This window comes from Thunnus maccoyii, chromosome 15 (assembly GCF_910596095.1).
Source record: "Thunnus maccoyii chromosome 15, fThuMac1.1, whole genome shotgun sequence".
NCBI lineage: Eukaryota > Metazoa > Chordata > Actinopteri > Scombriformes > Scombridae > Thunnus > Thunnus maccoyii.
Window position 1 is genome coordinate 18,787,390 of NC_056547.1, and position 11,036 is coordinate 18,798,425.

Consider the following 11,036-nt stretch of genomic DNA (forward strand, 5'->3'; position numbering starts at 1 on the left):
TTGTCATGTACCGGAAATACTCAGGGTGACATTTAGAACAGGAAGAAAACGAAGGCATGGCTGCGCATATGTCCTCCTGAATACAGTTCTTTTATATATATGTGTGTGTAATATATGAAGTTATATATATAAGTGTGTAGTGTACAGAGCAGGATGGCGGCGTGGAGCTGTCGGTTTCTTCTTCTGCGGGGAAGTCGAGTCATTTCTCTCCGAGCAGCAGCTGAAAGGTGACTAACGTAACTGGAGTAACATTAGTAGCTATACTGAGTTATTTTAGTCAAATATTGGTATGATATTCCAGTTTAATTTAGTAATGACCCTTCTGTCTTTACCCGTGACTTTAAATCTGCTAAAAAATGTTCACTAACGTTGTAATGTTGTCATTAGAAAAGTAATGAAGTAAATTGGCTCTTGTAATTAATGACGTCGTCAGTTATTAGCTGATATGTTTTGATTGGTTACGATGTAATTGCTCATATTTCCTGCAGTTCTTCTAGATTAGTGGTTTCTAATGATTTAATAATTAATAGTTTTTTTTTGCATTTTTGTAGTATTTTCATCGCATGAATATAATTGAGATGTAATATTTTATAATTGCCCTCTTCTATTACAGTTACACAGCATAATAACTGATGAAAGACTCCACAGTGCCTTTAACAGTACAGCAACAAGTGAGGAATGCTCTTATAGTCATCTACACTAGGACTTAAAATAATAAATGATAATACATTCACAGTGACTACACTTATACTAATTAGACGTAATATGACCAAAGTCCCCCAGGATTTCAGTCTTTAACTCGACATTGAGCAGTGACATTTTTGCAGCTAAAATGTCAAAATTCTAGGGCTACACGATATGGTTAAAAAAAATCATATTGCCAATATTTTGCAATTGGGATAATATTTGCAATTTTAGTGTGAGTGCACACATTTTTGCACAATAATTGTCATTTTAACTGGAAAAAAACTAGTAAAATAAGGATGAAGTGATTTGTGCTGGGGTCTGCACCAAACCATCATGTATGATTTGTAGGCCAGAGCATACTTCATTTATAATGTTATACTGTCACATTTCACCTTTATCAAAAAATTGCAGCTGCTGCGATTTGGATATTGCACTCATCCATATTTCAATATGATTTAAATTAATTGTGCAGCCTTACAACTCCATCTGTGAATCCTCCTGTTACTCCTAAGCAAGGACATCACTGTGGCTGCACTGACTATAGCAGCAGTTTGATTTGTAATGTGATCAGCTTAGAAACCTACAATAACTGGACTGATGAGATCTGAAGCAACAGGGCTACATTTTAGTCAGTGTAGGTCATGCAGGAAAATAAATAAATTAGGGCTGAAATGATTTGCTGATTAACCAATAAGTTAAATTGTCAGATTTAATCAAGAACAATTGTGATAATAAGAATTTAATTAATTTATCAAAGAAAAATATTTGCTGCTTCCTGCTTCACAAATGTTAGGATTTGCTTCTTCTATCTGTTGTATATGATTGTAAAACAAGTATTTCTGGGTTAGGAACTGTTTGTTGGATAAAACGGACAATTCAAAATCGTCACCTCATTTGGAATCATGATGAGCATATTTCATATTTCTGTCTTTTTATTGACATGATTTTTATAAATGCTTGATTGAGTCGTGAGATTAATCAGAAAGAAAAATTATGTAGTGGCAACCCTAAAACAGATATCTACATATGTATGTATGTGGTAAACTTGTACTGCCATGCAGTTACCTGTGTCTGGCCATTATTAGCGTAATTCTTGAGGAAAGTGATGATCTTACTGGAAAATAACTGCAACCTGTTGACATCTTTCTCTTGCAGCCCTGTCCAGTCACTGGGTTGTATTAGGACAGTAAAGACCACAACATGGTTTGAAGAACACCTCACAGACGAGAACCAGGAGTACATGAGGAAGAGCATCGCAGAGGAATACCGAAGACAGACAGCTGAAAAGCTCAACCCACTCAAAGACGAACCCTGGCCGCGAAATGAGTGGACAGAGGGTAGGTGTCACGATTAGAGAGAGCTGTGTCCATCTTAAGTCCTCCTCCTACAGGCTCTCGCTCTTACTGTCCTTTAATCTGTCTTCTTTTTAGGAAGTCGAAGAGTCGGGTTAGTAGCTGTGAAGTTGGGGATGGCTCCCGTCTGGACAAAAACAGGAGAAAGACATGTAGTCACGATGCTGCAGGTAACGGACAGACACGCACACCTGCCTGCTTTTTCTGTTGCATTTTCGCGTTGCATCATAACTGCCTCAACTACAGTCCTCAGGAATGATAATGTGTGTTTGTCATCCATAATAAAATGACCAGCAGGTCAGATCAAATAAATTGGACTGTTCAGCGGCAGGTGGGGGAAAATACAAATATTGAACACATTTAAATCTCACCTGCAAGCTTTAATCTTAGCAATGCTCCAGTGTTCCTCAGCAACCTATTTCTTCCTTACAGCAATGTGTCAACCGGATATATTCAGTTTTATTCAGCTCACAGATTTCAGACTGCTGAAAACTGAGGTGACAGACAGCAGATTGACTCTTCACTATTCTGTGAACCTACCTACTATCTCCCCCCAAAGAGGGTAGACTGTTTCAAAGAAAACATGTTGAGGATAGTTCTGTTAAGAGTAGTGCCTCTTAGTATGTATGAGGAGGAATTTAAACGTTACATTTATCTTTTTAGGATGAAAGAACGAGGATGGATAGACGTAAAGGTGTAATTTATTCATTGACTCTTGATGGATGCCTGATGGGCCGATGTCAGGGTTTCACTTGTCCAAGGTGAAGTTGTTCTGAAATCCTCACACACAGCTCCATCACGCTTCAGTCAGAGGCAGAGTTTGTCTGCGTGAGAAGATTTGGCAGGCTGATTTTCAGTCAACAGAAGGGGAGAGAGAGTTTAGAGTGACTGGAGGGGCTGAGATGAGAGCGAGCCGAGCGAAAGCAAATGTCAGAGACGCTTGCTGCCAAGTGTGTGTGCGCGTATGCCTGCCTGCCTGCCTGCGTGTGTGTGTGTGTGTGTGTTTGGCTCCTGTACAGATGTCAATAATAACATTTTTATGTCATGAACTTGACTTAATTTCAAAAGGCCATACAGAAATTTCTATCCTCATCTGCTGATTGACTTTTGTCACATTTAGTCATTCTTCCTTTTCAGCTGAGACAGTTAGGTCTGTACTTGATGAAAAGTAGAGCATTTAACTTTTTACATTTCCAGAGTACAGTACTCCCACCACTTTGGAAACTGAAAGTGTGTCATAATGCAGTGAATAAATACAGTAGAGGTTAGATTTAAGATTTGTTAACGGTAGGGGTAGAGTTCAGTAACACAGCATTCCTAATGTGTCATGGGTTATTTGCAATGTATGGTGAAATGCAAAATGTGTGATTTCATCCTACTGTATTTGGCCAAAAAATCATGATAGTGAGGTATCATGAATTAACTCTGTAACCTAATATTAACATGTTTTACAACAGGGACTTTCATCTAATTGCTTATCTGTTTATATTGTTGCTTCTGATTTTGAATCAAGCATCTGTGGGGTTTTTTTTTTTTCAGGTTCAGGACTGCCATGTAATAAAGCACCTGTCTAAAGAAGAATATGATGGACACACTGCCGCTCTTATCGTTGGAGGAAAAAACATATCACCATTCCATGTAAGAAATTGTCGTTAATGTTATTAGAAATACTAGTGTGTTGACATTTTAGGGTATCTAATCTTTTAGCTTTAATTTAGCTCAGTTTGTCTGGCTCAATTTTATTTGAGAAATTATATTTAGGAAAGCATTACATTTGTTACATTTTCAATAAGTAATAAACCTAAAAAGATAATTGTAGAAAATCGAAATGTACCAGAGGCACAAGCAACAACAAGAGGGCTGATGTGAAACATGTAAAACTGACTATAATAAATTTAGGAAACTGTGTGTTTAATTGCTTTATAATTCAACTTTTCATTTGTAAGAGGAAGAATGTGTTCATTTTTCTCTCAAAAGTTGCATAGTCTCACTGAGACTGCAAGAGGTGTAAAAGTGTCTTGCTCAATATGGAATTTTTTGGAAAAAAGAAAGGAAATAGTATGTAAAATCATTTTTGTGTTCAGTAATGGACCGCAGTGTTTGTAATCAGCAGCTGTCCTGGAACAGACATGTCATTTAATCGTTTAAGTGTGCTTTATTTTTATCTTCCAATGTCTTGAAAAATGGCCAGCATTACTCGACAACAGTAATTCCCTCAGATTTTTGGGCTTTCATTAAGCTTGTTTATTTGGTTCAGCCGAGCTGAGTCGTGTGTTTACACAAGAGCTGAGCCACAGTCACATTTCCACATCATGATCCTGACTCTACAAAAAAGCTGCAAAGTACCTTTTTGTTTAAAAATAAAATAGGCCTTCTGATTAAAACAGAACAACAGAGAAAATAAATGAACATTATTATTACTACTTGTATACGTATTAATATCACATGAATTAGAAATAGAGCTGAAACTGATGATTTTATGAACTGTTGAATGTACTGAATTACAGCATTTGATCATACAAAAATCACATAAATCATATGTCACACATATGATTTAACAGTTTAATCAAAACATTGCTCATCCATACTGTACACACCATACTGCACACACGCTCACGTTTTTGCTCAGTTCAGCTCGGGCTGTGTTTCATAATCATGCAAAAAATCAAATCAGCATGACAGCTTTATGGGCACGTAACTGGATTTTGTCACTCCCATTTAGCATGGAGCTCATATCAGGCCTCCCAATACCAAGACCTGTTATGAATACAAGTCCATAGTCAGGAAATGATACTCACCCACTAACCGTCAGTGAGTATATTTCATCTAAGCTGGGGTCCGATAGATTTCATAACAGCTTTGTCCCACCAACAATGACAACCCCTCTTCATATAGAGAGCGTCTTTCATGCTTGTAATAAACTCAAAGGTCTCATCGTTGCCCGAGACCACTGAAAACTGAGGTGACAGACAGCAGAGTGACTCTTCAGCTTGTTCTGTGAGCCTGCTGACTATCTTCCTCCTGTTTTAAAGACAAAACATGTTGAGGATACTTGTGTTAAGAACAGCGTCTCTTATTATGTATGAAGAGGAATTTAAACGTTACATCCATCTTTTTCAGATAAAAGAACGAGGACGAATAGGTTAAGGTGTAATTTATTCATTGAGTCTTGACGGATGCTTGTTTGGGCCGGTGTCAGGGTTTCACTTGTTGAGTTGTTTTGAAATCCTCTCACACAGCCCCATCACGCTTCAGAGTTTGTTGGAAGGAGCAGCTTTGGTAGGCTGATTTTTTTCCGTCAACAGAAGGGGAGAGAAAGAGTTTAGTGACTAGAGGGGCTGAGATGAGAGCGAGCCGAGCGAAAGCAAATGTCAGAGGCTCTCGCTGCCAAGTGCGCGTGCGTACGCCTGCCTGCGCGTGCGTGCGTTTGTGTTTGGCTCCTGTACAGTCATAACAGACCCACAGTTAATTTTAAAAATGCCAAAAGTCCAACTGCTGCTCTCTGCTCGTTCTTTTATATCACTTTCTTTCCTCTCCTCCATCCTTACGTTTCATTCTTTCTTTCCATCTCTCTGACTTGACAGAGGTCTGAAAAGGAAATGGAGATGTTCAGAAATGCAGGAGTGCCTCCAAAACAGAAAGTCACCACCTTTAAAGTCTCAGACAATGCCCTCATCAAGCCAGGTACGCACACACACATGCATTACACTTAAAGAAATACTCATCCACTGCACCGGCCGGGTCACACAGCGGACTCCTACATCTGATGCTGGCCAGAACGACAAATTTTGTCCAAGTTTTTAATGTATTCGTATTTGTTGTGTTTTCAGGCACTCCTCTGTATGCAGCACATTTCCGTCCAGGCCAATATGTGGACGTCACAGCCAAATCGTAAGTTCTGTTCTGCCAGTTTTCCCGCCTTGCTGGCGCTCGCTCATATTGGCTTCCTTTTCTACTTCTTGCCCTCTCTCATCTCCAGCATAATATTCTGAAGATAGATCAGTTTCCCTTTATTTATATATATATATATATATATATATGTATATGTATACATCATTAAATCTGAATGTGTGCACATGCATTTTCTTGTGTGTGTGCGTAGCATTGGCAAAGGTTTTCAAGGTGTAATGAAGCGATGGGGGTTTAAAGGCCAGCCAGCCAGCCACGGCCAAACCAAAACTCATCGTAGACCAGGAGCTTCTGGACCTGGAGGAGTAAGACACACACACACACACACACACACACACAGACACAGACACAGACACACAGAGTGAGATGCTCATCCGTGCGAGGTACAAAAATCGGGTTCCCATAATCCATTAACGTGAGCATGTGTGTTATTAATCATCTGTCTCTAGGATCCAGCCAAAGTTTTCAAAGGGAAGAAGATGCCCGGTAGAATGGGCAACACCGACATCACTGCTTACGGACTGAAGGTACACACTCTCACAAGGACACACATTCACATGCACACAGACGTAGCTGTGAAGTTGTTCGTCCTTGACTGCAATTTCAGTTCAATATTCTTTCATCAGCCTCCTCTCCGTCTCTCTCTCTTCCAGATATGGAGGGTCAATACAAAGTATAATGTGCTGTATGTTAACGGCTCTGTCCCCGGCCACAAGAACTGCTTACTGAAGGTAAAAACAATCATACACACACACTCAGAGTGAAGCGTTAAGTCGAAGGTCGACCCCAGTATGCTCAGTGTTGTGACAGGGAAGGGTGACCTTGCACCTGTAAAGCACCGTCACACCTGCAAGACAGTGTGATCCATCTTCATTGGCACTGTGCTGGGTCAGCAGTGTGTGTGTGTGTGTGTGTGTGTGTGTGTGTCTGTATGCATCTGTTTGTGTGTTTTTCTGGGAGGGAACGGGAGCATGCACCTTAATGATGTTAGTAATATCAAGAGCATCCATCTCCATACTCAGCATGTTGTGCTTGCTGTGTGTGTGTGTGTGTGTGTGTGTGTGTGTGTGTGTGTGTGTGTGTGTGTGTGTGTGTGTGTGTGTGTGTGTGTGTGTGTGTGTGTGTGTTCGCGTGTTCGCAGCCTATTATTTGTTTTGCAGACAAGTGATAATGAATACAAATGTAGACTGCATTTCACCCAGCTCAGCCCTCTCTTACACACACACACACATACACACACACACACACACACACACACATACTTTAATGCACTTCGGATTATATTACACTAAAGGGTACAAATGCAGGTTAATGTTTGTCCGTGATTCTTTGTTTTTATTATTCTGTATGGCTCTAATGTCTCTATGCAAAATGAGGAACAGTCATTTTTTATTGAAATTAAGACTAAGGCTGCTACTAGTTATGATTTTCATTATCAAATTATCTGTTGATCATTTTCACAGTTTATTGATTAATCATTTAGCCAAGTGGTTCTCAAACAGGGGGGCAGGGCCCCTGGGAGACATAGATAAGATAATATAATAATACATTTTATTCATACAACGCTTTTAAAAGGCACTCAGAGACACTTTACATAGATAAATGAAATGGAAAATAGAAGTTACACACAACAACAGAGCAGAAGGAAAGACTGTTAAAAGTAGCAAACAAATGTGGTAAAAGAGAATAAAAAACAAGAAAGACAGTTTCATTTAAAATTAACAGACTAAGAGCTGAGCATTAGTTGAAAGTGTTGGTGGGTTTGGAGAGCGTTGTTAAAATTGGGGAGGGTTGCAAAGCGTTTCATGTCCATGGGGAGAGATCCAGAAGGTGAGGGCGTCAACGGAGAAGGCCCCGGTTCATAGAGCTACTGCAGGGAGGCGTGGCTGAGCAAGACTAACGCTGAATGAAAATGATTAATGTTGGAACACTAAACAAATGCTGATCCTTGTAGGGCTATTTCGCTAACATTAATCTTTTTTATATATATATTATTTATTTTATTTGTAAGAGACCATGTATATGTGCATCAACTGGTAACATAAATGTTACCAGTTACCAGTTGATGCACTGTGCCAGAGTTAGCTTACAGCTAATTTTCATCTGCAGTCCCTTAAAAAAACATTTCTAAATTCATCTGAACATTAAAAAAAAACTTGGCTGGTTTTATCAGTAGATTCCTTAATATGGGCTGTATGAATATTTTTCTGACAGAAAATGTTGAAACATGACAAAATATTTGAAAACTGATGATTTAATCAAAGAATAATTCAGCCTTACATGACATCTTCAAAATGCTTGTTTTCTTCTACCAACAGTCCAAAACCCAAAGATATTCAATTTAGAATGAAATAAAACAGAAAAGCAGTAAATCCTCACATTTGAGAAGCTGGAACCAGGGGAGGTTGGATATTTTTGGAAAATAAACTATCAAAGTTGTTGGCAACAAATTTTGGTTTGATAAATAGTTTCAGCATTAAGACGAGTGTGTTCTCACAGCTATTACAACACATCCTCACTGTAATGTTTGCTGCACAGCCCAGTATGTCACATATTTCCTGACACTGTGCACTAGTGTCTGTGTGTATATGTGTGTTTTTATGTTGCTCTATTTGTAAATTGGTGTTCTTACAAATTCTTACCCTAAAACTTAGCCTTTGACCCACCTGTTAATCCTCAACCCCAAACCAAAACAAGCCTCTCCTCCTTTCAAATGAGAGCCGAGCAAAACGTGTTCTAGTTCAGTAACTCGAGCACATGCACAGTCACGCTTACATGCTCTGACCCTTTTATTTTGGGGATTGGTAACAGCAGTGAAGTTGACTTCTGCCTCTCAGCATCACTTATTATGTGTGTTTGTGTGTGTTCCAGGTGAGGGACACTACGCTGCCGACTAGGAGCTCCACCCTGCTCAGCCCTCCTTTCCCCACCTACTTCACAGAAGAGGATGGCGACCTTGATGAAGACCTTTACGATGACAACCTGTTCGTTCACACAGAGCCATCGTTAACCCTCACCTGACTACACAACACACACACACACACACACACACACACACACACGTCACATTTACACCTAAACCTGCAAACTGTACCTGGATCCTGTAATAAAGCGTAATTCCTCAAAACATCTTGAGCCACATTTCGTATTTTTTCGTCAGTAATACAAAAGCACCGAAACTGTCTGTTTATTCCAAACAGTTATTACAGTCCCTTTCTCCTGAAACCATGGTAACTGTAGGAGTGATGATGTCACTAGAGGATCCCCAAGCAGTAAGAGAAAGGGGGGAAAAAAAGACAATGAAACAAAATGAGAGAGAGAGGCAGATATGGTGGAGAAATGTGCAATATCTATGCAGGACACAAGATAGGAGAAGGGAGGAGGAGGAGGAGGGGTGAGCTGGATACAAAGAGTTGCAGAAAGCCGAGTGAAACAGTGACGGGAATACAGACAGAGGAGGAAAAAAGGGTTTGCAGGTAGGGGTGGAGGAATGAATGGACTATAAGCCATGGAAGCAAATACAAAGGCAGGAAAAGAAGGGGAGAGATGAGCCGGTGAAGGAGTGGAGAGCGACTAAAAGGGGAGAGGAGGGGATGGAGGCTGACAAAGGTTGACATTTGTGCATAAGAGGATAAATGAGGACATTAATGTTGCAGCAGGAACCGCTGGGTGTTTAAGTCTGTGTGTGTCTTTGTGTTCAGCAGTATTTAAATGAGAAAACCTCAAGCTGGGGGTCTGACAGATCCCCTCCTGCACTGTGTGGACCCTTCCTTAAATGAGAATCATGTCCTTCAAAGTGTTGGACTCTGTTTAGTGTAAATGTATCCTCAGAGGCCTGTTCACTCCCTCTCTCTCTCTCTCTCTCTCTCTCTCTCTCTCTCTATGTTCGTCCCTGCTTTATATCTGCCATGTAATTGACAGCAGGCTTTTGTTTGTAACGCTGACAAGCAGCAGTGATGCCTCACAGGATACCCCGAAACAACTGCGGATGCACACAGCATCAATGCTTTTTTCCCCCCTAATTGAAGCAACACGCAACAAGAATCAGAAATGCGTAACTAGTTGACTAGATTTAAAAAAAAAAAAGATGCAAGGTGATGGTGCAGGTTGTGGCGAACAGCGTCCTGCTCTATATAACATGCCACAGCTTGTAGGTTCATAAGGCAGCAGCAGGTTCTTTGAAATGGTAATGATATCGTTTGAAAGTCCTGCTCTGTGGAGCCTGCACATCATCAGGCTCTTGTGGGGGTGGACAAGAGGAGAGGAGGGGGAGTGAAGGGGGGAGGGAGGGGGGTGTAAAAGGGGGGGTCGCTGCCTGTTAAAGCAGCAGAGCAGAGAAAAGACAAACTCCAACCTCGTTTCTGTAGCTGTGGTCTTTTCTGACTTTTAAAGACCCACTGCACAGCACTGTTAACTAACTATGTGTGTTTGCATGTGATCAGTAGGTTAACTAATGACATAATGAGCTTATTAAAGAAAAAAAAATCTGAAAATATGGATGCACTCAAGTAGAGTATCTCTACAATGTGATAATGTATGTAAAGGGATCACTACAGTGTTTTCAAACATCAGGGTCATATGGCCAAAAAGTTTACCTGCATTTCACTTTCATTTCTGCTCCTGTGCACGTTGTTCACAGGAGAGATGTGAGACAACTTAAAAAGCCCCGAAAACCTATTTTTGCAATTACTGTTTAAATCCTACATGAAGGCAATTTCCTGCCAAAGTTTGAAATGTTTTGATTATTTCACACAAGAAGTAGTAGGTGGGGTACAACTGGAGAATAGTGATGACATACATTTCTATGCACCAATCAGGATTTAGTAATATTTGAATCAAAATGTAACAACAGTTGTGAAGTTGTCTACTTATGTTTCTCTGATAAAACACAGTCCTAATGAAGTAGATCAGCTAAGTTTTTTAAGTGGTAAAGCTTAATACATAAGTTTTTGCTGATTATTATATAGTTGATAATTGTTCATTAAGTAATGAATATCTGATATTAATTAATTGGTTTCAATTAACACTAACTGAAACCATGTTTTTAAAGCCTTAAGTCACAAAAATAAGGACAGTAGTCTTGCACTT

At 39.8% G+C, this 11,036-nt stretch overlaps 1 protein-coding gene across 2 annotated transcripts; it reads left to right on the forward strand.

Moving 5' to 3' along the window:
• On the forward strand, positions 1-9,077 carry mrpl3 (mitochondrial ribosomal protein L3). Of its 2 annotated transcripts, XM_042434549.1 has the most exons (11): positions 1-227; positions 614-671; positions 1,843-2,024; positions 2,118-2,209; positions 3,579-3,677; positions 5,624-5,723; positions 5,870-5,930; positions 6,142-6,253; positions 6,398-6,475; positions 6,602-6,679; positions 8,820-9,077. In XM_042434549.1, exons 3-11 carry the CDS (start codon positions 1,928-1,930, stop codon positions 8,967-8,969), a joined length of 867 nt encoding a protein of 288 aa, XP_042290483.1. In that variant the 5' UTR covers positions 1-227; positions 614-671; positions 1,843-1,927; the 3' UTR covers positions 8,970-9,077. The 2 variants fall into 2 exon arrangements, with proteins under 2 accessions (XP_042290483.1, XP_042290481.1); XM_042434547.1 differs by lacking the exon at positions 614-671 and having other exon boundaries at positions 2-227.
• The last annotated feature ends 1,959 nt before the right edge of the window (positions 9,078-11,036 follow it).